At 58.0% G+C, this 25,974-nt stretch overlaps 2 protein-coding genes across 2 annotated transcripts; one reads left to right on the top strand and one right to left on the bottom strand.

The window, feature by feature from the left end:
* Window positions 1-2,319: 2,319 nt before the first annotated feature.
* On the bottom strand, window positions 2,320-13,039 carry pex5 (peroxisomal biogenesis factor 5). Its single transcript, XM_069918186.1, is given in 16 exon segments — window positions 2,320-2,846; window positions 2,849-2,856; window positions 3,148-3,305; window positions 3,469-3,634; window positions 4,555-4,743; window positions 5,227-5,297; window positions 5,958-6,101; window positions 7,095-7,175; window positions 7,800-7,910; window positions 8,081-8,171; window positions 10,573-10,669; window positions 11,770-11,901; window positions 12,221-12,353; window positions 12,631-12,666; window positions 12,896-12,964; window positions 12,966-13,039. Coding segments are annotated over 16 exon segments (1,746 nt in total). The 5' UTR covers window positions 13,035-13,039; the 3' UTR covers window positions 2,320-2,655.
* Window positions 13,040-16,870: 3,831 nt separating this feature from the next.
* LOC138754244 (prohibitin-2-like) lies at window positions 16,871-23,157 on the top strand. Its single transcript, XM_069918187.1, is given in 11 exon segments — window positions 16,871-16,977; window positions 19,853-19,989; window positions 20,295-20,379; window positions 21,095-21,174; window positions 21,291-21,392; window positions 21,395-21,474; window positions 21,668-21,797; window positions 22,163-22,237; window positions 22,240-22,265; window positions 22,608-22,685; window positions 23,056-23,157. Coding segments are annotated over 10 exon segments (864 nt in total). The 5' UTR covers window positions 16,871-16,977; window positions 19,853-19,862; the 3' UTR covers window positions 23,137-23,157.
* The last annotated feature ends 2,817 nt before the right edge of the window (window positions 23,158-25,974 follow it).

The following is a 25,974-nucleotide window of genomic DNA, read 5'->3' as shown; positions in this document are numbered from 1 at the left end:
GGATCAACCCGGTGATCGATTGGGAACAAAGAGACCTCAGGGTACAGGGATTGACCCGGTGAACGGAGAGACCTCAGGGGGGTGGGGACCGACACGATGAACGATGGGGAACGAAGAGACCTCAGGGTACAGGGATTGACCCGGTGAACGGTGGGGAACGGAGAGACCTCAGGGTACGGGGACCAACTCGGTGAACGGTGGGGAATGCAGATACCTCAGGGTACGGGGACCAACACAGCGAATGGTGGGGAAAACAGAGGCCTTGGGGTATGGGGACCGACACAGTGGGGAACGGATAGACCTTGGGGGATGGGGACCAACACAGTGAACAGGGCAGAAAAGAGAGACCTCAGGGTACAGGGACCAACACAGTGAACGGTGGGGAACGGAAGAGACCTTGGGGGACGGGACTGACATGGTGAATGGTGGGGAGGGTTGTGGAACAGAGTTCCCTCCCCCTCTCTGTCCCACATATCTCTCCCCCTGTCCCACTGGTATTCACCACATTTCCATCCCTCGGTGGAGTCCCATGACGTGTCCAGTAATCCCACAGTGGCCTGACCTGTGTGGTTCGCAGCACCACTGGGATCCAATCTCTCCTCCCTCCCACCTCTCCGTCTCAGTACCTGGCCACTGCTCTATAAAATTCCCACCACCCCACCCCTCACCCCACTTGGACTCGCAGCAGTTGAACCAGGAGGCGAAGGGGAGAGATGTTTGTCCTCTGGAGTTTACTTTGGCAGAGGGAGAAATCGAATCTGAGTGTCTGCAGGGGTTATGATACTGTGTTGGTCAGCACAGGGCTCGGTGTGGGGAGAGTGAGGGGGAGGGAAGAGAGAAGGATGGGGAAGAGAGAGGGGGAGGAGTGGGTGAGAGAGGCGGAGAGATGGAAGGAGGGGAGAATGGGATGGGAGATAGAGGGGGAGAGGGGTGGAAGATAGAGGGGAGAGGAGTGGGAGATAGAGGGGGGAGAGGTGGAGAGACTCAGGGTATGGGGATCGACACCATGAATGGTGGGGAACAGAGAGACCTTGGGGTACAGGGACGGACGCTGTGAATGGTGGGGAATGGAGAGATCTCGGGGTACGGGGACCAATATGGTGACCTCATGGGACTGGGACCGACACAGTGAATGGTGGGGAACAGAGAGACCTCGGGGTTTGGGGACCAACGCGGTGAATGGTGGCGTACAGGGACAGACACGGTGAATGGTGGGGATCGAAGAGACCTCAGGGTTTGGAGACCAACACGGTGAATGGTGGGGAACAGGGAGATCTCAGGGTACGGGGACAAAAACAGTGAGCAGTGGGGGATGGAGCGACCTCAGGGGTACAGGGACCGACACGGTGAACAGTGGGGAATGGAGAGACCTCGGGGTTTGGGGACCAACACGGTGAATGGTGGGGGACAGGGAGATCTTGAGGTACGGGGTCTGAAACAGTGAACAGTGGGGGACGTTGCAACCTCGGGGTACAGGGACTGACATGGTGAATGGTGAGATCTTGGAGGTCGGGTAGGTCGGGGACGACACGGTGAACAGTGGGGAACGGAATGACCTTGGGGTTCGGGGACTGACACGATGAGCGGTGGGGGATGGTTTTGGGAATTAAAGGGTTACCTTATGAGAACCGTTTGACAGTACTTGGCCTGAATTAATTGGACTTTGATTCTGAAACTGTCCTCGATTGGCATCTGTTGATGACGAACTTCAAACAGAAAATATTGATAATTCAAAGGTCAGATTTTCCCGTAAAGTTCTCTCGCGTCCTGGTAATCTACGGGACAAAGTCGCACACGAATCAGAGGGGGGTTACAGAGTCAAGGAAGGGTGTCGGGGACCGGAGGATGTTTCAGAGACAGGGAGGGGTTGTCGGGGACCGGAGGGGGTTGCAGATACGGGAGGATGTTAGGGACCGGAGGGGGTTAGAGACGGGGAGGGGTGTTGGGGACCGAGGGGGATACAGATAATGGGAAGGGTGTTGGGGGTCGGAGGGGGTGTTGGGGGTTGGAGGGGTTACAGAGACTGGGAGGGGTGTAGGGAACCAGAGGGGGCTACAGAGACAAGTAGGGGACCAGAGGAGGTTACGGAGACAGGTAGGGTGTAGGGGACCAGAGGGGGTTACAGAGACAGGGAGGGGTGTCGGGGACCGGAGGAAGTTACAGTGACAGGGAGGGGTGTCAGGGAGAGGAGGGGTGGGGGAAGGGAGAGGGGGTTACAGAGACGGGGAGGGTGTAAGGAAACGGAGGGCTTACAGAGACAGGGAGGGATGCAGGGGTCTGGGGAATGAGGCTGTAAAACACTAAAACAGAGAGGATATATAAAAATTGGAAACTTTATTGAATTAGCAACATTATAGTTTATAATCATTTTGGCCAAAATGTTGGCTCATATTTCAGCGAAACATTGATAATAAATTTATATAAATTAATTCAATTCTAGAGTTATGATTTAGGATCTCCCGTCACGCACTCCTGGGGTGGGGATACAGAGAAAAGCCCTGTCCCGTCACACACTGCTGGGGTGGGGACACAGAGCGAAACCCCATCCCGCCACATACGCCCAGGACGGGGACGCAGAGTAAAGGTCTCCTTGACAGGGTGTCACAGGCTGGTGAGGGGATGAGGGTTGGGGGAACGAGGAAAGGGGAGGGTGCGTCAGTGCGGGAGTCCAAAGGCCTCAAGCAGCAGAGGGAGGTTGTGGGTCTCGGCCGCCTGGTAGAGGTCGGTCTGGCCCAGCATGGACAGGGCCATGCGTAGGGTGCTCCAGATGTTGTCGGACATCTGGCCGCGGGAACCCGCTGCTCCCTGGCCTTGTTGTTGCAAGCTTAGAGCCTCCAGGAAGTGTCGATGGCTTCCCTGTGGGAGAGAGGAGGGGAGAGAAAGAGAGGGGGGAGAGGGGGTGGGGGGTGGGGGGAGGGAGTGACCGGGAGAGGTAGTGGAGAAAGGTGGATGGTTAGAAACACAGCTGGATTCCCACAACTCTCCCCAGTCTGCCCTCTTTCCCCTTCTCTCTCTCCCTTTCTCCATCCTCTCCCCCACTTTCCCCCCTCCTCTCTCTCAACTCCCCTCCCTCTCTCTATCCCCCAGTCCCCCCTCTCTCCCACACTCTCCTCTCTCTCCGCACTCTTTCCACCCCTCTCCCCTTACCTATGTGCCCCAAGGTTGATACAGCTGATTCCCAGGTTATATCGGGAACGAATGTATCCGGGGTGAAGTTCCAGGGCGCGACCGTAGGCTTCAACGGCCTCCTCACTACGGGATCCGTTGGCAAGCGTCGCCCCCAGCTTGTTCCACAGCAAGTGGTCCTGCAGGGAGATGGAGAGACTGAGGGGTGAGATGGGGCGGAGGAGAGGAGGGGGGGAGAAGATAGAGGGAGAGAAAGAGAGAGGAGAAGGGAGGAGAGGGGAGAAGGAGAGGGGGGGAGTTGAGGGGGATGGGGGGAGAAAGGGGTAGACAGAGTCCCCTCACCTGTGGACGGGTACTCAGAGCTGTCTGGAAGCAGTCAACAGCTTTGTCGAAGTCCCCGCTCAGGTTGAACAGCACTCCCAGCCCACACTGCAGGTCAGCATCAATGTCATCCGGATGGATGGCCACTGCCTCTAAGTACAAGTCCTTCACCTCTGAGAAAAGGGAGCTATCGGGGGGATGGACACAGAGAGAGTGAGGCGGGGGAGGGGGAGGCGGGGTGGAAGGGAGGCGGGGTGGAAGGGAGGCGGGGTGGAAGGGAGGCGGGGTGGAAGGGAGGCGGGGTGGAAGGGAGGCGGGGTGGAAGGGAGGCGGGGTGGAAGGGAGGCGGGGTGGAAGGGAGGCGGGGTGGAAGGGAGGCGGGGTGGAAGGGAGGCGGGGTGGAAGGGAGGCGGGGTGGAAGGGAGGCGGGGTGGAAGGGAGGCGGGGTGGAAGGGAGGCGGGGTGGAAGGGAGGCGGGGTGGAAGGGAGGCGGGGTGGAAGGGAGGCGGGTGGAAGGGAGGCGGGGTGGAAGGGAGGCGGGGTGGAAGGGAGGCGGGGTGGAAGGGAGGCGGGGTGGAAGGGAGGCGGGGTGGAAGGGAGGCGGGGTGGAAGGGAGGCGGGGTGGAAGGGAGGCGGGGTGGAAGGGAGGCGGGGTGGAAGGGAGGCGGGGTGGAAGGGAGGCGGGGTGGAAGGGAGGCGGGGTGGAAGGGAGGCGGGGTGGAAGGGAGGCGGGGTGGAAGGGAGGCGGGGTGGAAGGGAGGCGGGGTGGAAGGGAGGCGGGTGGAAGGGAGGCGGGGTGGAAGGGAGGCGGGGTGGAAGGGAGGCGGGGAGAAAGAGGGAGTGAGACTGGGAGAAGGCGATGGGTTGAGAGAGAATTGGACAGAATCAAGGGGAAAGAGATACGGGGAGAGGTAGACGGGAGAGGGGGACAAGAGAGGGTGAGAGAGAGATGGAGCAAAGGTGAGAGGGTGAAGGGGAGGTAGACGGGGGTGTGGTACAGGGAGGGACCAACGGGGAGCGGGAGATGGCGAGGGGGAGACAGGGATGGGTAGATTCGCAGGGGGACGGTTATGGGGACGTGGCAGGAGATAAATCCTGCGGACTCACTCTGATAGCAGGGAGCCGAAGCTGGCCCGGCTGAGCGAACCCCTGCCCACGGCCAGTTGCCGATACTTGGGATTCTGCTCGATCCAGGAGCGCAGAGTCTCGCAGGCCTGCTTCTGCAGTGACTCGTTGGTGAAGCTGACAGCCAGCGCCATGCAGGCTGTCAGGTTGTCAGGCTGCAGCTCCAGGCACCTGTGGGGAGGGGAAGGGGGAGAGGGTCATCGCCGACAGCTCTGCCGGACCCGCTTCCCCTCCTCCAGCTGACAGGAGAGTTGACGTGAAGGTTAACCCCTGTAGAACCTCTCCTGCCCCGTCCCATTAACCCTACAACAGACTTCTATTTCCGGGGATAAAGTCCAAACCTGTTGGACCTTTCCCTGTAACTCAGTCCCTGACATCCGGGCAACATCCCAGTAAATCTTCAGGGAATAAAGTCCTTAACCTGTTGAACCTTTCCCTGGAACTCAGTGCTTGATGTCCAGGCAATTTCCCAGTAAATCTTCAGGGGATAAAGCCCCGAACCTGAACCTGTTGATCCTTTTGTTTAACCCCCTCTCCTCCCCTCCATACTCTCCATTCTCCATTCTCGAACAGTATCTGGGTGTATCGAGACAGGGTTGGGATTTGTCTCTGCCCTCCAGCCCCCCTCCCCTGCAGGCGGGCGTGTTTCGGTACCTCCGCAGGGCGCTAATGGCTGGCTGCTCCTGCTCATTCTCCGCCTGAGTCGTGCCCAGATGCTGCCACGCCTGCCAGAAGAGAACACAGGGTCGGTACTACCGTCGTGAGTGAGGGAGCTTCTCACGGGGGCAGGGGGGTGAGATGAGGGAGCTTGTCTGGGGATGAGGGAGCTGCTCCCGGGATCAAGGGTAGATGAGGGAGCTTGTCCGGGGATAGATGAGGGAGCTTGTCTGTGGATGATGGAGTTCCTCGAGGAGCTTCTTCTGGGGAGTAGTTGAGGGAGCTTCTCCCAGGGGCCGTAGAGGAGCTTCTCCAGAGATGTGTGACCTTCTCCAGAGATGAAGGAGCATCTCCACATGGCGTAGAGGAGGGAGGTTCTCCGGGGTGTACATGAGAGCTTCTCTGGGCAGATAGATAAGGGAGCTTCTGGGATGAGGGAGCTTCTTGGAGGGATGAATGAGCTTTTCTGGGAAGATGAGGGAGCTTCTTGGGGGAAGGGGGAGATGAAGGAGCTTACCGGGTCAAGGAGGTGCCTCTTGCGAAGATAGGGAGCTTCTTGGATAGAGGGAGCTTTGCAGCATGGGAGGGAGCTTTTGAGGGATGGATGGAGCTTCCTGGATTACGATGGCTCTTCCAGGGGAGGGAGGGACCTTCCCTGGGAAGAAGAGGCTTATTGTGGAACAAGCAGGAGCTTCGAGGGCATCTCGGTGGCAGCGAGGGAGACTCACCTCCACATGCTCGGGGTCCTGCTGGACAGCGGCCTCGAAGAGAAGCACGGCGTTGGGCAGGTCGCCCTCCCGCAGCCTGCGCAGGCCCTCCTCGAAGGCCCTGGGGTGCTCCCTCTGGGGGTTGTCCGGCTCGAACTTGTATCCCTGCAGGACGGTGGTGGGGGGGCACCAAGGTGAGAGGGTGAACATTCAGGGGAGAAATTAGGGGGACGGACCATTGTCGGGGAACAGGGACCCAGCATCACCGTGGAGATAGGATGCGGCCCAGTCAGGCCTGCAGTCACATGTCACCGTGGAGACAGAGAGAGGCCAAGTCAGGCCTGTCGCCAAGGGTAGCGGACAAGGCCTAGTCAGGCCTGATGCCAGGGGTAACCGGATGAGGCCTAGTCAGGCCTGTCACCAGGGATGAATGAGATGAGGCCTAGTCAGGCCTGTCACCAGGATAAACCAGTTAAGGTCTAGTCAGCTCTGTTGCCAAGGTGAACGAGATGAGGCCTAGTCAGGCCAGTCACCAGGGTGAACCAGATGAGGCCTCGTTAGGCTGTCACCAGGGGTGAACGAGATGAGATCTAGTCAGGCTGTCACCAGGGTAAACCAGATAAGCCTAGTCGGGCCAGTAACCAGGGTGAACGAGACAAGGCCTAGTCAGGCCTACCTTAGGTCTCTTGGGACCCAACAACGCCCTGAGTTGCCTGGAGAATGGTAGGGGTGGGGGGGGGGGGGGGAGGGAGGGAGGAGAGTGGACAATCAATCACCTTGTCATAGGAGCTGGACATGAGGTGGTCGTACTCCGACAGCCATGGGTGGAGATCGGCATCTCGCTGGGACATCTGTTCCCACTGGCCTGCAGGTCATCCCAGAAATCTACGTTCTGACTGAGGGGCGAGTGGGTGAAGAGAGGGAGGGGGAGAGAGAGGGGAAGAAAGGTAGGGGAGAGAGGGGAGGGGGAGAGGGAGAGAAAGGGAGGGGGAGAGAGAGGGTCAGTTACTCCTTTGTCTGGACTGAGAATGGGCGAGAGGGCATTTTAAATGGTCAGGGAGTGGGGGTCTGTTGGTGGGGGAAGAAGAGGAAGGGCAGGGAGGGTGAGACTCTGGCAATGGGGCAACGTGGGGGGGTGGTGACGAATGGAGCTCTCACCTCTACGGCCGCCTTGGCCTTCTCAAACTCACTCCCCACCCGGGCCTGGACGGCCGGTGACTCCTCTTGGCCTCCCGAGGCCTGTGGATAAAACAGGTGTCTCTCAGCAGGGCAGAAACTCCCTCCTCCCCCTCCGACTCATGGATCCCTGATCTTTGTCCTGAACCAGAGCAGTTTGAGGCTTAGTCTTCAGCGACAGTCTACAAAAAGCAGGTCAAAGGCCTGATTCACAAGTCCCACGGAAGCCTGCGGCTTTGTCTTTGGAATGAAGCCTAGATAAAGCAGACCAAAGGCCTACTTGACTTCCCACACACACACACAAGCCTGAGGCTAATCTTTGGCAAGAAGCCTGAAAAAAGTAGGCCAAGGCCCAGACAATCACCCAAAGCCTAGTTATTGGAAAGAAGCCTGATAGGAGTATGTTCAAGGCCAAATTCACAGCTGGCCTAATATGCCAAAGAATGAATTCACAGGCCTAGATCGAAGCCTGGGGCCTGGATCTTTGGTATGATGCCTAAAAAGAGTAGGCCAAAGCCCTAATTCACAGCCCAGACAGTAGGCCAAACACTCAGGCCTAGTCTTTAGCACAAAGCCTAAAAAAAGTAGGCCAAAGGCCTAATTCACAGGCCAAACAGAAGCCTGAGGCCTAGTCTCTGGCATGAAGGCTGTTCTAGGGCTCTGAGCTGGGGGACAGGTTGGGCCTACCTGCAGAAAATCCCGGGCAAACTCGGAGGCCCAGCGGTCAGGGGCAGGGGTACTGTCAGCCTCCACGAGGGACAGCGTCCCATCGCTGAGCTTCCGGACGAACTTCATGAACTGGGTGGGGGGGGGGGGGGGGGGGGGGGAAAAGAGAGAGAAAATGTCAGCACCTCCCTCATTCACCCCCGTCTCTCTCCCCCCTCTCCCTCCCCCTCTCCCCTCTTTCTCCCCCACTCTCATTCCCCTTTCCCCCCCATCGCTCTCCCCCCTCCCGTATCCTCATTCACCTCCGAATTGCCCAGCTTGGGATCGTCGACAGACTGCGCAAGTTCAGACGCTGCCTGCTTCAAGGTTTCCTCGGCCGGTTGTTCCGTCTCCCTATCCCGGAGCGAGAGGGGTATCAGACACAGGTCATTCAGCCCATCGACCCTCCTGCTAACCCCCTCAGCTGACCCTTCTCTCCGTTCCCCACCGTTCACCGCGTTGGTCCCCATACCCCGAGGTCTCTCCGTTCCCCACTATTCACCGTGTCGGTCCTGTACCCCGAGGTCTCTCCATTCTCTCTCGTTCACTGTGTCGAGCCCCGTACCCCAAGGTCTCTCCATTCTCCGCCGTTCACTGTGTCGAACCCCGTACCCCAAGGTCTATCCGTCCCCGCCATTCACCATGTCAGTCCCTGTACCCCAAGTCTTTCTGTTCCCCTCCATTCGCCGTGTCGGTTCCCATACCCCAAACTCTCTCTCTGTCCCCCACCGATCACCGCGTCGGTCCCCGTACCCTGAGGTCTATCTGTTTTCCACCGTTCACCGTGTCAGTCCCGTACCCAAGGACTCTCTGTTCCCCACCATTCACCATGTCGGTCCCTGTACCCCGAGGTCTCTCCCTTCCCCACCGTTCACTGTGTCGGTCCCCGTTACCCCAAGGTCTATCCGTTCCCCGCCATTCACCATGTCAGTCCCTGTACCCCGTGTCTCTCTGTACCCCGAGTCTCTCTGTTCCCCACCGTTCACCGTGTTGGTTCCCATACCCCAAACTCTCTCTCTGTCCCCCACCGATCACCGTGTCGGTCCCCGTACCCTGAGGTCTATCTGTTTTCCACTGTTCACCGTGTCAGTTCCCGTACCCAAGGACTCTCTGTTCCCCACCATTCACCATGTCGGTCCCTGTACCCCGAGGTCTCTCCCTTCCCCACCGTTCACTGTGTCGGTCCCCATACCCCAAGGTCTCCCATTCCCCACTTTTCACCATTCCCCCGAGTCTTACCGTTCTCCACCATTCACCGTGTCGGTCCTCATACCCCAAGGTCTCTACGTTCCCCACCGTTCACCGTGTCAGTTCCCTTACCCTGAGGTTTCTGCATTCCCCACCGTTCACTGTGGCGGCCCCCGTCTCTCCGTTCCCCACTGTTCATACCGTGTCGGTCCCTGAGCCCCGAGGTCTCTTTGTTCCCCACCGCTCACCATGTCGGTACCCGTACCCTGAGGTCTCCAAGTCCCCATTGTTGACCATGTTGATCCCCATACCCCGAGGTTCCTCTGTTCCCCACCGTTCACCGGGTCAGTCCCCGTCCACCAAGGTTTCCCTGTTCCCCACCATTCACCACGTCGGTCACCAACCCCCGAGGTCTCCCTGTCCCCCACCGTTCACCTTGTCGGTCCCTGTTCCCGAGGTCTCCCTGTCCCCCACTGTTCACCTTGTCGGTCCCCGTACCCTGAGTCTCTCCATTCCCCACCATTCACTGTGTCAGTCCTTGTACTCTGACGTCTCTCTGTTCCCCACCGTTGACCATGTCGGTCCCTTTCCCCCACTGTTCACCATGTCGGTCCCCGACCCCGAGGTCTCTCCATTCCCCCTGAGAGGGGTCTGAACCAGCTGGAAAAATGGGCTGGAAAACAGCAGATGGGGTTTAACATAGACGTGGGTGAGGTGTTGGACAGACCAAGGCCGGACGTCCACGGTGAACGGACGGGCCCTGAGGAGGGCAGTGGGACAGAGGAGATCCGGGAAACGCAGGGATATTGTACCCTGAAAGTGGCGTCACAGGGGTGACAGGTCATGGAGAGAGCTTTTGGCATATTGGCCTTCATAAACCTGAGCATCGAGTCCAGGATGTTCTGGTGAAGTTGTACAAGTCATCGGCGAGGCCCAATCTGGATCATTGTGCATAGTTTTGGTCACTGAACGACATGAAAAATCTCAATCAGATAAAAAGAGGCAGAGAAAATTTACTGCAATGTTGTCGGATGTCAGGGACTGAGTTTCGGGGAAAGGTTCCACAGGTTCGGGTCTTTATCCCTGAAGATTTACTGGGACGTTGGCTGGATGTCAGGGACTGAGTTACAGGAAAAGGTTGAACTGATGGGGAGATTTGAAGGGGACAGACGCAGTAAACATCAGTCAACTTTTTCCCCACTGAGATACAAATCAGAGGGCACAGGTTCAGGGTGAATGGGGAGAAAATCTTCATGCGGGGAGTACAGGACGATCCAAGGGGGAATTTGGATGGGAGAGTGGTGTGGACTGAGTGCAGGTCAGTGGGACAAGGCAGGATAAGGGTTTGGCCCCAAGCAGAAGGTCTGAAGGGGCTTGTCTCCATGCTGTGTTGAGGGTGGGAACAATCCCAGAGGTAGAGAGGGGGGGCACGTGAGAACAGTCCTTGCTGGAAGGTTGGGGGACTTCTCTGAGGCCAGGGTCGGTGGGGAGGTCATACGTTCTGCAGTTCATGGGCTGCCACGAAGAGAGTGCAGAGGAGACTCACCGGAACGGGGCCCTCGCTCACCTGGTCTGCTCCTGCATTGTGTCTGGATCTCCGAGCCACAGCCTCTCCTCGCTGTGCTCCAGGTAGTCACGGGCCCACTTGGTGGGGCTGCTGATGTCTGCGTGGGTGGCAAGGAGGGCATCATCAGTGCAGGACAGAGGAGCTGGTGATCGTCTGGAGCCTCCCCCACCCGCCACAGTGGGAGAGATTGGAGGGCGACTCTTACCCAGGGTCGGCACGCCCACTCTTAAGAAGGGTACACTTGGACGGGATCCAATTCTTACCCAGGGTGCACAGGGACGGGACGCCAACTCTTAACCAGGGTGCATTGGGATGGGACGGCAACTCTTACCCAGGGTACACTGCGATGGGATGCCACCTCTTACTCAGGGTGCACTAGGATGGGACGCCAACTCTTCCCCAGGGTGCACCGGGACGGGACCCCAACTCTTACCCAGGGTGCAATGGGATGGGATTCCAACTCTTACCCAGGGTGCACTGGGACAGGACACCACCCTACCTACAATGTCTCAGGACAGGATGCCACCCTACCCACAATGCCTCAGCACAGGATGCCACCTCTCAGCCAGGGTGCACTGGGATGGTACGCCAGCCTACCCACAATCCCCCACCACCGGAGTCAGTGAACCACAATGCCCCCCTCTCTACCCACATCATCCTGGGTTTACCCAGAATGCTCCCCAGTGACGTCCCCACCACCCATCATGTCCCAATCTACCCAAAATGCTCCAGTGATCGGTGACCCCCCATTACCCATAATGCACTGGGTTGCCCACAAATGCCCCAGCCGCCAGTGACCACCCCCACCCACGAAGCCCCAGTGGTTGGTGATGCTCCCCTACTCATAATTTACCTGGCTTGGCCACATTTTACTCACAATGCTCCACTGGTTACTAATACCCACAATGCCCTGGGATTTGGCTGCAGTTCACCCACAAGGTCAGTCACCACTACCCAGAATGCCCCGGCTGACCCTTACATCTTCTACCCACATTCCCCAATGTTTGGTAACCCTCCCTTCCACCCACCATGCCCCAGTGGTCATGGACCCACAATGCCCTGGGATTGGCCACACTTTACCCACAATGCCTCAGCGGTCAGCTTGGCTCTTGCCCACAATGCCTCCCCTAAGCGGCAATTGACCTCCCCTGCCCGACCCATGATGCTGAGCGGCCCCTCCACAAGAGTTCGGCTCACCCGTCACCTCGGTGACGAACTCCTTTGACCAATCGGCTTCGCTGTAGGCCTGCGAGGTGTCGATGGTGGGCTCAGAGGCAAGGAACTCCTTGGCCCAGCTCTCCGAGTTGGCCAGGTCCGCAACGGTGGGGGCTGGAGGGAGAAGGTAGGCCGCAAGTCAGGGCAGCAGACATCCAGGCTCCATTCCCGACCTAGCACTGACTAGGCCCGATCTCCCCCAGGCTCCATCCCTGGCCTAGTGTTGACAAGGCCCGATCTCCCCCAGACCATCCTTGGCCTAGTGTTGACAAGCCATGATCTTCCTCAGGCTCCATTCCCCAACAAGTGCTGACTAGGCCTGATCTCACCCAGGCTCCATTCCCGGCCTAAACTCCACCCCCCAGAGGCTGCGCTCCTGGCCTGTCCTGGGCTGAAGAGGCCAGGGAAAGGTGGGGCGGCCGGGAACAGATACCTCTCTGTGGAGCAAGGAGATGGCGAGGGTGTTCAATCTGCTGCATCTCCGCCAAGAGGCTGTCCATCTGGAACGTGTGCGGAGCTCGGGAAAGGAGTGATGGGGTCTCTTCCCGGAGGAACTCTGCAACCAACTGTGGGGAGGGAGAGAGGGGGAGAGAAGAAGGGGAAAGAGAGGGAGAGGGGGAGAGAGAAGGGGAGAGAGGGGGAGAGGTGGGAGTGAGGGGGGGAAGAGGGGAGAGAGAGGGGGAGAGGTGGGAGAGAGAGATAGAAGGGAAGAGGTGGGGGTGAGAGGGTTGGGGGGGAGAGGGAGAGAGGGTGAGGAAGAGAGAGAGGGGAATTGTCACTGACACGATAACCACAGAAGAATCGAAAATAGAAATGTTCGGTCTGGGACCAGATTCTCCTCACCTCGTCGCCTGTCGACAGTTCCAATGGCTGAGAGACCTGTGGGGAGAGGAGACCAAAGATGAGTTCATTGGGAGAGAGGAGAGGAGAGAGGAGGAGAGAGAGAGAGAGAGAGAGAGAGAGAGAGAAAGAGAGAGTGTGAGAGAGGGCGGAGAGAGGTGGAGAGGGATAGAACGGGGGGAGAGAGGAAGGGGGGAGAGTGGAGAAAGGGGAGAGAGAGGAAGAGGGGGAGAGAGAGAGGGAGGGGAATGAGAAAAGGCTTTCCTACCTCTTCCCCGGTCAGGCTATCTGCCCATCCCCTCAGCCCCTCCTGCCTGCGCCCCTTGTCCTGGGTCAATGTGCGAGGCCAGCCTCACGAGGGGGTTCGATGCCCCGCACTCTCCGTCCACCAGATCCCGCATTGCCATGCTGCCTCCTGTGTTGGGGGGGAGGTGGTGGGGAGGAGATAAAGAGAGATAAAGCCCATTAGCACGTTCCCGGGGTGGGATGGGTGGGCCCGGGAAATGCCATGCGCCTGTCTCCGCGCAAGCCCGGACGCCCCTCCAGAGCACATTGTCCCCTTCATATCTGTTTGGACTTCAACCCCTGATGTGAAATCGGTGATGGTTCTTTAATTGCTCTTTCTGGAACATTCGAGAGACAATGTGTCCTAATCAGATCAGGATTTATCACGAATGTTACAGAGTTCTGTGTTGTGTATTGACCTATGTGTTGTGTGGTTTTATGTTAAAAAGAGACATTTGCCTTAGAAAGCCAAGGTAAAGGTAAACTGCTGAGAGAGTGGGAAACGGACTGAGCAGGTGCAGAAAATGACTGAGAAATTTCTGGTCCTGGATGATAAGCCACCACTGGGTGGTGCTGTGGAGTGGAAGGAGGCCCAGAGCATGAGTCATGGTCTGGAGGACAGTTTAGAATGTTGGGATTTCAAAAAGGATGAACATTCCAAAGGCAGCCAGAAGGATCCGGACCAAGCCAGTGGTTCCTCTCTCTGCAAGCAACACAAGACAACTTCGAATTTTGTTCTCTCTCTCTCTCTCTCTCTCTCTCTCTCAAAGATCTTTTGGCTTCAATTTACCAAACAAACTGAATTTTCTTTATGATCGTTCCTTCAGTTGAGATCGAAGTTTTGTGTGTTTTGTGTCTAAGTTTTTCTGTGGGTTGGTTGGAAATATAACTTAGAATTTAATTACATATGTTATATTTAGGCTGGGGAATTTATTAGTTTTACACAGTTATAGAGATTTGCACAGTAACCAGTGGGCAATGTTATAAAAGGGGGGTTTTTGAATTAAGGTGAATTTTTGTTAATAAAATATTTGTTCATCTTTACCCCTGTGTGATATGCCGTCTTTGTGGTTGCTGGTTTGATCTTGTAACATAATTTGGGGACATCGTCCAGGATCAAACAAATTTGGAAGCTTTAGGGGCGATTGACTTGGGCTTAGTTATCAGTCATCTGAGTTTGACTCAACCTCTAGCTTGAAATTAAAAATAAACGGTGAGTGTATAAATCACCAGCAGAAAACCAGCAACTATGAATATTAACCAGTTCATAGCAAACCCTTCAGTGGTTAATTTAAAAATGGCTAAAAAGTCAGAACTGATGGTTATAGTTGGCAAATTAAAACTTCTTACAGTAAGTACTGGGATGAAAAAAAAAGGAAATTGCCTGAAAGATTGTTAAGCTCTATGTAGGAAAGAGGGTATTTGAAGAAGCTGCATTAGAACAGTTTCCAAAGGAGAAAACTTCAGAGGAAGTAAAGTTGGCTTTGAGAAAACTAGAGTTAGAGGAAAAAAGAGAGGCAGAAAAGAAAGCAGTAAGGCAGCCGCAAGGGAGGAGAGAGAAAGAACGGAAACATGAGCTAGAACTAGCCAAATTGATGCAGAACCTAACCCTAGGAGAGAGAGAAGCCCAAAACCCATGTGCTGGTCAGGAGGAGAGGTTTCTGGTCAGTAGAGAAGTGAGGTTAGTTCCTCCATTTGAGGAAGCTGAAATAGACAAGTATTTTCAGCATTTTGAGAAAGTAGCTGTAAATTTAAAATGGCCACCAGACCAGTGGTCACTCCTGTGACAAAGTGTTCTTAAAAGGAAAGCCCAACAGGTGTACTCTTGTCTCACTATACAACAAGCAGCTGATTACGAATCAGCAGGCCCGGAGGTTGTTTCCCCCTAGCAGGCCCGGTGATAGGCGCCACCTGCACGCCCGGAGATCGGTGCACCCCCTGAAATCCTGGTGGTCAGCGTCCCCTGAAGGGCCGGAGACCATTGCCCCCCTTCAGGTCCGGAGACCATCGCCCCCTGCAGGTCCGGAATTTGGCGTCTGCCTGCAGACCCAGAGGTCAGCTCCCCCTGCAGGCCGGGAAGACGTCACAACACCCCCCCCCACCCCACCCACAGCAGGCCTAGAGGTCGTTGCCCCAAGCAGGCCCGGTGATAGGTGGGCCCCTGCAGGTTGGTGCACCTCCCTGCAATCTTGGTGGTTAGCGCCCCCTGCAGGCCCGTATATCAGAGACCTCTGCAGTCCCAGAGGTTGGTGCACCCTATTCAGGCCCGGAGGTCAGCGACCCCTGAAGGCCCATTGCTACCCCACAGCACTCACTCTTGGCAGGAGGACTGCCACTGGTGGGAGAACTGCCACAGCACCCCCTAAAGGCTGGAGAACCAGCATACAACCCTCACCTACAGGCAGGAGAACTTCCACAACACCCCCTATGGAATGGGAGGGCCTCCAAAGTGCTCCCAAAGGGGGGAACACCACAGTGGCCCCATATGGTTGGGAGAACTGTCTAAGCGCCCCCTTGCTGGCCCAGATGACCAGCACAGCGCCCCCAACAGGCAGAAGGACCAGCACATAGTCCCCGACAAACAGGACCACTGCAGTGGCCCCTAATGGTGGGAGGACCACTGCAGCAGCCCCTAATGGTGGGAGGACCACTGCAGCAGCCCCTAATGGTGGGAGGACCACTGCAGCAGCCCCTAATGGTGGGAGGACCACTGCAGCAGCCCCTAATGGTGGGAGGACCACTGCAGCAGCCCCTAATGGTGGGAGGACCACTGCAGCAGCCCCTAATGGTGGGAGGACCACTGCAGCAGCCCCTAATGGTGGGAGGACCACTGCAGCAGCCCCTAATGGTGGGAGGACCTCTGCAGCGGCCCCTAACGGTGGGAGGACCACTGCAGTGGCTCCTAATGGTTGGAGAACCACCAGTGTCCCCTGCTGATGTAGAGGACCACCACAGCGCCCCCTAACGGTAGGAGGACCACCAGAGCATCATGTCCCCTGGAGGACCACACCCGCGCCCCCTGCTGGACTGGAGGACCACCACAGTCCCCCTAACTGCCACCTTGCCGACCGCCCTCCCGTCGAGGGTTCCCAACGCCCTGCAACCCCAGCTCCATCCTTCGGGGGCCTCTCGCCTCTCCCCTGCCCACTCCCCTGCCATCCACAGGCAATCCCCCTACCTGCCCGACCTAGGGGCCTCCGGCCTCTGCCGCCGTCCCTAGCCGAGAACACTGCCGCCTCCTGCTAGCGCGTCTCCGGCCAGCCCCCGCAATTTGGGCCAATCAGACGCGGCTTCCCGTCTTGACGGACGGGCGTCACCATCTACTCAGCGCGGGCGGCGGTGCTCGCGCTCCATGTTGGCTAATCGGGATGTGCGCCCACGGCACCTCCCACTCCCTCGTTACGTACCGCCCGATCGGCTCTCGTGACGTTGATGAGTGACATCCAATGGACGTTGCCGTTCCGACCTCCTTCCCTTCGTGAACCTCAGGCCAATCTGCGCTCGTACCTGCCGGACTGACAGCGGGATTGTCCAGTGATCGATGGGGCCCGCATTCCTCGCCTTGGTCAGACGCTGACCAATCGGCTTCCTTTTCGCTCCTGACAGGCAGTCAGGTCGATCAATGGATCTTCCTGCCATTGTCACGCCTTGTCCAATGAGCGCACGGCGATCTCCACGACTAGCAGTCGGACCCTCCAATCGGCCGCCAATCAGGCGCCTTTGCACATTGTCAGGCGAGGGCCAATCAACATCCGTCGAGCTACTGACCGACAGCCACACTGTCCAATGCTCGCCATGGATCCAGGCCGCATCAACGAAAACATTTCCCCTGCCCAGTCCCCGCCTGGCTCTGCGATTGACGGGCCGCGGAACCAATCGGCGTTGAGAGGGGGAGTGTGAGATCCTCCTTAGGAGGGGTGGTTGAAAGGGGGGGAAGAGAACCAATATGCCTGCAGTACCGACCTCCCGCCTGCAATGTGGCGCCCACCCTAGAGGAACCGGCGCCCTATTGGCCTTGACGTCACTTCCGATGCCCTCAGCGCATGTGAAGAGCTGATCGTCCAGGTAATCGGCGCTTCCCCGGCGCTAACTAAACAAACTTGTGATAATCTGGTGGGAAACCGCCCTGGACATGGGTAACTTGCGCATATCCATCCTCTGCAGCGTTAACTGACCATCATTAGCGATAACCAGGTGGTAAACCGTCCTGGACACGGGTAATTAGCGCTTAACCATCCTCTGCAGCGTTAACTGACCATCATTAGCGATAACCTGGTGGTAAACCGACCTGGACACAGGTAACTAGCGCTTAACCATCCTCTGCAGAGTTAACTGACCATAACTAGCAGTAACCTGGTGTTAAACTGGCCTGGACATGGGTAACTAGCACTTAACCATTCCCTGGAGCATTAACTGACCATAACTAGCGATAACCTGGTGGTAAACCAGCCTGGACTCAGGTAACTAGTGCTTAATCATCCTATGCAGCATTAACTGTCCATAATTAGCGATAACCTTGTGGTAAACTGGCCTGGACATGGGTAACTAGTGCTTAACCATCCTCTGAAGTGTCAACTGACCATAACTAGTGATAAACTGGTAACTAGCACTTAACCAAACCTTGAGGTGATAACTGACCATAACTAGCGATAACCTGGTGGTAAACCGGCCTAGACACTGGTATCTAGTGCTTAACCATCCTCTAAAGTGAATAACAGTGACCATAACTAGTGATAACCTGGTGGTAAACTGGCCTGAACACTTGTAACTAGCACTTAACCATCCTTTGCAGCAATAAGCTGGTGGTAAACCAGCCTGGACACTGGTAACTAGTGCCTAACCATCCTTTGTAGTGATAACTGACCATAACTAATGATAACCTGGTGGTAAACTGGCCTGGACACTGGTAACTAGTGCTTAACCATTCTCTGAGGTGATAACTGATCATAACTAGTGATAACTTGATGTTAAACCAGCCTGGACATTGATAACTAGCGCTTAACTATCCTCTGTAGTGATAAGTCACCATAACTCACGATAACTGACCATAACGCGATAACATGGTGGTCAAGGGGTAACTAGTACTTCACCATCCGCTGTGGTGATAACTGACCATAACTGGTGACAAACTGGTTTTAAACCAGCCCAATAACCAGTAACTAGCTCTTAACTAGGTAATCTACAATTACTTCCAAAAAGCTGGGATTAAACTGCTGAACTGACCAGTAACTGGTTCTTACCGGGCTCCTGCGTTGATAACTTACCATAACTAACAGTAGCCGGGGGTTAAACTGGCCTACACATGGTTAACTAGCTTTAAATCATCCTCTCCAGCGCTGGCTTGCCATAACCTGCGGTTAAACCAGGCTGGACACTGATAACGAGCTCTTCTCCAGCCTAAGCTGTGGTAACCAATAGAACATCACAGCACAGAAACAGGCTCCTTTGGCCCCTCTAGTCTGTGCTGGACCATTTCTCTGTCCCCCCCCCACCCCCCGCACTGTCCAGCACCCTGTCCACAGCCATCCTCCATGCCCCTCCACTCCACGTACCTGTCCAAATTCTTCAGTGCTAAAGCCCAGCCCACGTTCACCCCCTTGGCTCATCTCGCGCTCTCCCCGTGAAGATCATCTCCCTGAACCCATGTCCTCTGGTTTCTATCTCAATGGGGAAAAAGACAACCAACATTTACTCCACCCGTTCCCCTCAAATCTCCCCCTTGTTTTCCTACCCTCTAGGGAACCTGTTTAACCTTTCCCTGTAACTCAGTCCCTGACGTCCAGGCAACGTCTCAGTAAATCTTCAGGGGATAGATTCCCAAACCTGTTTAACCTTTCCCTGTAACTCAGTCCCTGACATCCAGGCAACATCCCAGTAAATGTTCAGGGGATAAATTCCCGAACCTGTTGAACTTTTCCCTGTAACCTCAGTCCCTGACGTCCAAGCAACATCCCAGGAAATATTCTCTGCCCTCTTTCTATCTGATTGAGATCTTGCCTGTCGTTCGGTGACCAAAACTGCATACAATGCTCCAGAATTGGCCCTGCCAATGTCTTGTACAACTCACCAGAACATCCCAACTCCTGGACTTATTATGAAGGCCAATGTGTCAAAAGCTCTCTCCATGACCCTGTGCCACTTTCAGGGAACAATCTCTCTGTCCCACCACCCTCCTCAGGGCCTGACCGTTCACCATGGACTTTCGGCTTTAGTCTGTCCAACATCTTGCCCTCGTCTGCGTTAAACCCCATCGGCCGTTTTCCAGTCCATTTTTCCAGCGGGTCCAGATCCCTCTGCAAGGTTTGAAAGCCCTTCCTCCCCAGCCACAGTGCCTCACGATCTTAACATACCATAACTAGCAAACTAACTGGGTTTAAACAGCCTGCTCACCAATAACTAGTTCTTAAATAATCAATCTGATGATAACTGAGTAAAACCAGCGATAACCTTCAGTTAAACCAGCCTGGACACTAATAACTTATTCTTACCCGAGTTCCATGTCCCTAACTTACGATCTCTCGTGACACCCAAGTTCTGTGTGACAGAGATGGGCTTCACTCTGTGTCCCCAACCTGGGAGTGTGTGACGGGACGGGGCTTCACTCTGTCCCCACCCCGGGAGTGTGTGACGGGACGGGGCTTCATTCTGTGTCCCCACCCCAGGATTGTGTGATGGGACGGGGCTTCACTCTGTGTTCCCAACCCAGGAGAGTGTGATGGGACGGCGCTTTGCTCTGTTTCCCAACCCGGGAGTGTGTGGCGGGATGGGGCTTCGCTCTGTGTCCCCACCCTGGGGATGTGTGTGACGGAAACGGGGCTTCGCTCTGTGTCCCCACCCTGGGGATGTGTGTGACGGAAATGGGGCTTCGCTCTGTGTCCCCACCCTGGGAGTGTGTGATGGGATGGTGAGAAGGGAGCTTCACTTTAACTTACCCTTCCAGGTAACACAGCATGGCTCAGAATCTCCGAGATTTTGCCTCTAGGATGCCCGCAGGGGGACGAGGTGCTGGAACTGCCCTCAAATTGGTTCTTGGAGCAGGTGCACTAATATACGGGATCAAGGAATCCATCTACACAGGTGGGAGATCACAGTCTTTCTCTTCCCCCTCTCTTTCTCACTCCCTCTCTCCCACCTTTGCCCCTCCCTCTCTCCCACCTTTGCCCCTCCCTCTCTCCCACCTTGCCCCTCCCTCTCTCCCACCTTTGCCCCTCCCTCTCTCCCCAACCCCTCCCCTATCTCTCTCCCCCTTTCTCTCCCCAACTCTCTCTCTCCCCCATCCCCACAGCACAGTTTCCCAGCCCCCACTGTCTCCCCTCATGCTGCAGATACTTTCTGTATCCTGATACTGATCACCCTCTCCTTCCTTTCCCCAACACCCACAGTGGATGGAGGTCAGAGGGCAATCATCTTCAGTCGTCTTGGAGGAATCCAACCCAACACAATCCTGGCGGAGGGATTACACATTCGGTACGGACCTTGGGGGGGGGCGGGGGGCCCTTTCAGGTGGAGAGGGTGAGGGGGAAGCTAGAGAACAAGGGATTAAATCAGGGTCTGGAGAGGGAGGGGTTAACAAGGGGTCCCAGAATCAGGCAGGGGTTAATGAGGGTCACATGGGAACGAGGAGGGAGTCACGTGATCAGGGTGGGCATTAAAGACGAGTCACGAGGTCAAGGAGGTTTAAACAAGGGTCACAGGGTCTGGAGGGGTTAAGAAGGTGTCCCGGGGTTAGTCAGGCGTTAACGAGGGTCACCTTGGGATAGCAGGGGTTAACCAGGGGTCAGGGGGGTTAACCAGGGTCACATGTGGATGAGGAGGGGTAACGGGGTCAGAAGGGGGTTACGATGGGTCACAGTGACCGGGGGTATTAAAGGGGGTCAGGGAGGATTGATGAAGGGTCACTCAGGGACGGGAGGGGTCAGGGAAGGGTTAACATGGGGACAGGTTAACAAGGAGTCACTGGGTCAGAGAAGGGGTAGCAGGTCAAGGAGGGATTTACGAGGGTCTTGGGGTCAGAGAAGGGGTTAACAAGGGGTCATGGAGGGATTAACGATGGTCAGGGAATGGGTGAGGGGCTTAATGTGGGGTCATAGGGGTCAGAGAAGGGGTCAATAGTTGGTCATGAGGGAATTAACCCCTTGCTTTCTCCCCCCCCCACCCCCCCCCCCCACACACCACACCCAAGGGTGCCGTGGCTTCAGTATCCCATCATCTACGACATCCGGGCCAAGCCCCGGAAAATCTCCTCCCTCACCGGGAGCAAAGGTAAAAAGACGGGGAGTCTCCGGTGCGGGGGAGGTGGGGGAAGAGGTCAGGAATCGAGTTAATTCTCACCCCACCCCTCCCCCTTCTTCCCTCCCCCCCCCCACCCCTCCACACAGACCTCCAGATGGTGAACATCGCCTTACGTGTCCTCTCCCGGCCGGACGCCCGGAGCCTGCCGGCTATGTATCAGCAGCTGGGCCTGGATTACGACGAGCGTGTCCTCCCTCCATCGTCAACGAGGTCCTCAAGAGCGTCGTGGCCAAGTTCAACGCCTCCCAGCTCATCGTTCAGAGGGCCCAGGTGGTGTAGGATCCCTGACCAGAGGAGAGAGAGGTGAAGAGATGGGGAGGAGGGAGAGGGGTAAAGGGAGGGTGGGGGGGGGGGAGAGAGATAGGGTATAGAGGTGAGGGGGATTATGAGTTGACGACAATTGTACCCACATCTCTCTCTCTCTCTCTCTCTCTCTCCACCCCCACGCCCCCCTGATGGCCAGGTCTCCCTGCTAATTCGCAGGGACCTGATGGAACGGGCCAGCGACTTCAACATCATCCTGGATGACGTGGCCATCACAGAGCTGAGCTTCAGCAAGGAGTACACGGCCGCGGTGGAGGCCAAGCAAGTCGGTGAGGACTCCAAATCCTCCCCCTCTCCGTGGATCAGTGACACAGAACTTCCACTCCCCCTTCCCCCCCCCCACACCCCAGCTCTGTCCCCTCCTCTATCCTTCCCCCCCATCTCTCTGCACCCTCTCCATTCTCCCTCTCTGTCCCCACCCTCTACCCTTCCCCCCCGCCCCCGTCTCTGTCCCCACCCTCTACCCTTCCCCCCTCGTCTCTGTCCCCACCCTCTACCCTTCCTTCAGATCTGCAAACCCTCCTCTTCTGTTCCCACTGCTCTGTGTCACCCCTGTTCTCTTCCTACTGCTCTCTGTACCTGATGTTCAGTTCCCTGTGCTACAAGTAACCCTTGTTCTCTTCTCCCTCCGCAGCCCAGCAGGAAGCCCAAAGGGCCCAGTTCTTGGTGGAGAAGGCCAAGCAAGAACAGAGGCAGAAAATCGTACAGGCAGAGGAGAGGCAGCAGCGGCATCGATGATATCCTTCACTGAGAGGAGGGGGAGAGGGAGGAGAGGGGAAGGGGACATCGGGGGAGACATGAGATAGGACTATTAATAAATATGCAGATTCACTCTCCCACTCCCCCTACCCTCCATCTTCCAATAAACTCTCTCTTCCCTCCCCTCCCTCTATCTCTCTCTCCTCCCTCTCTCTCCCCAATTCTCCCTCTCTCTCTGGCTTATCTCTCCCTCCATCTGTCTCACCCCCTCCTCTCTCTCTCTCTCTCTCTCCCCTCTGTCTCTCTCTCTCCCCCTCCCCAACCACTGATTTTCTCCGGAGAATCCATCTCTCTCTGTTGTCCATAACTCGTGCCCTCACCTGGGGGAGGCGCTGACAAAGAACCCGGGCTACCTCAAGCTGAGAAAAATACGTGCAGCCCAGAGCATTGCCAAAACGGTGAGCCTCACCCACACGGATCCTCACGGGGGTGGGGGGGGGATCGAGTCCCTCCCACACAGACCCTCACTGGGGGGGGGGGGGTTAATGGGTCCCACCCACACGGACCCTCAATGGGGGCAGGACCCACCCACACGAACCCTCACTGGGGGGATACGGGTCCCACCCACACGGACCTTCACTCGTGGGAGATGGGTCCCACCCACTGACCCTCACTGGGGGGACGGGTCCCACACACTGACCCTCACTGGGGGGGGGGGGGGAACGGGTCCCTCCCCACAACGGACCCTCACTGGTGGGAGATGGGTCCCACACACACGGACCCTCACTTTGAATTAAAATTAATATTAATCTCATTGCGAATTTCCAGATTTCAGTATCTCAGAACCGTGTCTACTTAAATTCAGACAGTCTTGTCCTGAATTTACAAGATGATGCCTTTACCAAGTAAGTCTGTTTGTAGTCTGCATTGAAGTAGATATTTCTGTGATGGGACTGGGCTTCGCTCTGCATCCCCACCCCGGGAGTATATGATAGAAGGGGCTTTGCTCTGGGTCCCAACCCCGGGAGTGTGTGACACGACGGGGCTTCGCTCTGTACGGGAGTGTGTGAAGGGGACGTGGCTTCACTCTGCGTCCGGCCTCTGGAATGTGTGACGGGATAGGGCTATGCTGTGTGTCCCCCACCCCGGAGTGTATGTCAGGACAGGGCTTCACTCCGTGTCCCCACCCCTTTAGTCTGTGATGGGACAGGACTTCGCTCTGTATCCCCACCCCGGGAGTGTGTGACGGGATGGAGCTTCGCTCTGTATCCCACCCCGGGATTATGTGACGGGATGGGGCTCCCCTCTGTGTCCCCACCCAGGAGTGTGTGATGGGACAGGGCTTCTCTCTGCGTCCCCACCCCAGGAGTGTGTGACGGGGATGGGGACAGGGCTTCGCTCTGTTTCTCACCCCGAGAGTGGTGACGGAGACGGGCTTCACTCTGCATCCCAAATTGAGTTTTATGCAAAACATGTCATTTCCCTGTTTAATTCACTTTTCTCTCTCTTTCTCGCTCTTTGAATTAATCGCAACAGGGGAAGTAAGTTCATTCAATAGCACCCTTCATAAACATGACATCGTCTCCTCCTCTCCCCCTCTCTCTCCCCCGCTCTCTCTCCCCCGCCCGCTCTCTCTCCCCCGCCCGCTCTCTCTCTCCCCGCCCGCTCTCTCTCCCCGCCCGCTCTCTCTCCCCGCCCGCTCTCTCTCCCGCCCGCTCTCTCTCCCCGCCCGCTCTCTCTCCCCCGCCCGCTCTCTCTCCCCCGCCCGCTCTCTCTCCCCCGCCCGCTCTCTCTCCCCCGCCCGCTCTCTCTCCCCCGCCCGCTCTCTCTCCCCGCCCGCTCTCTCTCCCCGCCCGCTCTCTCTCCCCCGCCCGCTCTCTCTCCCCCGCCCGCTCTCTCTCCCCGCCCGCTCTCTCTCCCCCGCCCGCTCTCTCTCCCCCGCCCGCTCTCTCTCCCCCGCCCGCTCTCTCTCCCCCGCCCGCTCTCTCTCCCCCGCCCGCTCTCTCTCCCCCGCCCGCTCTCTCTCCCCGCCCGCTCTCTCTCCCCCCGCCCGCTCTCTCTCCCCGCCCGCTCTCTCTCCCCCGCCCGCTCTCTCTCCCCGCCCCCTCTCTCTCTCCCCCGCCCCGCTCTCTCTCCCCCGCCCCCGCTCTCTCTCCCCCGCCCCCTCTCTCTCTCCCCGCCCCTCTCTCTCTCCCCCGCCCCCTCTCTCTCTCTCCCCCGCCCCCTCTCTCTCTCTCCCCGCCCCCTCTCTCTCTCTCCCCCGCCCCCTCTCTCTCTCTCCCCCGCCCCCTCTCTCTCTCTCCCCCGCCCCCTCTCTCTCTCTCCCCCGCCCCCTCTCTCTCTCTCCCCGCCCCCTCTCTCTCTCTCCCCCGCCCCTCTCTCTCTCTCCCCGCCCCCTCTCTCTCTCTCCCCCGCCCCTCTCTCTCTCTCCCCCGCCCCCCTCTCTCTCTCTCCCCCGCCCCCTCTCTCTCTCTCCCCCGCCCCCTCTCTCTCTCTCCCCCGCCCCCTCTCTCTCTCTCCCCCGCCCCCTCTCTCTCTCTCCCCCGCCCCCTCTCTCTCTCCCCCGCCCCCTCTCTCTCTCCCCCCGCCCCCTCTCTCTCTCCCCGCCCCCTCTCTCTCTCCCCCGCCCCCTCTCTCTCTCCCCCGCCCCCTCTCTCTCTCCCCGCCCCCTCTCTCTCTCCCCCGCCCCTCTCTCTCTCCCCCGCCCCCTCTCTCTCTCCCCCCGCCCCCTCTCTCTCTCCCCCGCCCCCTCTCTCTCTCCCCGCCCCCTCTCTCTCTCCCCCGCCCCCTCTCTCTCTCCCCCGCCCCCTCTCTCTCTCCCCGCCCCCTCTCTCTCTCCCCGCCCCCTCTCTCTCTCCCCCGCCCCCTCTCTCTCTCCCCCGCCCCCTCTCTCTCTCCCCCGCCCCCTCTCTCTCTCCTCTCCCCCGCCCCCTCTCTCTCTCCCCCGCCCCCTCTCTCTCTCCCCGCCCCCTCTCTCTCTCCCCGCCCCCTCTCTCTCTCCCCCGCCCCCTCTCTCTCTCCCCCGCCCCCTCTCTCTCTCCCCGCCCCCTCTCTCTCCTCCCCGCCCCCTCTCTCTCTCCCCCGCCCCCTCTCTCTCCCCCCGCCCCCTCTCTCTCTCCCCCGCCCCCTCTCTCTCTCCCCCGCCCCTCACTCTCTCCCCCGCCCCCTCACTCTCTCCCCCGCCCCCTCTCTCTCTCCCCCGCCCCCTCTCTCTCTCCCCCGCCCCCTCTCTCTCTCCCCGCCCCCTCTCTCTCTCCCCGCCCCCTCTCTCTCTCCCCCGCCCCCTCTCTCTCTCCCCCGCCCCCTCTCTCTCTCCCCCGCCCCCTCTCTCTCTCCCCGCCCCCTCTCTCTCTCCCCGCCCCCTCTCTCTCTCTCCCCCGCCCCCTCTCTCTCTCCCCCGCCCCCTCTCTCTCTCCCCCGCCCCCTCTCTCTCTCTCCCCCGCCCCCTCTCTCTCTCTCCCCCGCCCCCTCTCTCTCTCTCCCCGCCCCCTCTCTCTCTCTCCCCCGCCCCTCTCTCTCTCTCCCCCGCCCCCTCTCTCTCTCTCCCCCGCCCCCTCTCTCTCTCTCCCCCGCCCCTCTCTCTCTCTCCCCCGCCCCCTCTCTCTCTCTCCCCCGCCCCCTCTCTCTCTCTCCCCCGCCCCCTCTCTCTCTCTCCCCCGCCCCCTCTCTCTCTCTCCCCCGCCCCCCTCTCTCTCTCTCCCCGCCCCCTCTCTCTCTCTCCCCCGCCCCCCTCTCTCTCTCTCTCCT

The sequence above is a fragment of the Narcine bancroftii genome, chromosome 2 (genome assembly GCF_036971445.1).
Source record: "Narcine bancroftii isolate sNarBan1 chromosome 2, sNarBan1.hap1, whole genome shotgun sequence".
In the NCBI taxonomy this organism is placed as follows: Eukaryota; Metazoa; Chordata; class Chondrichthyes; order Torpediniformes; family Narcinidae; genus Narcine; species Narcine bancroftii.
The sequence above is the reverse complement of the archived record's forward strand: the minus strand, read 5'-3'. Positions and strand labels throughout refer to the sequence as shown.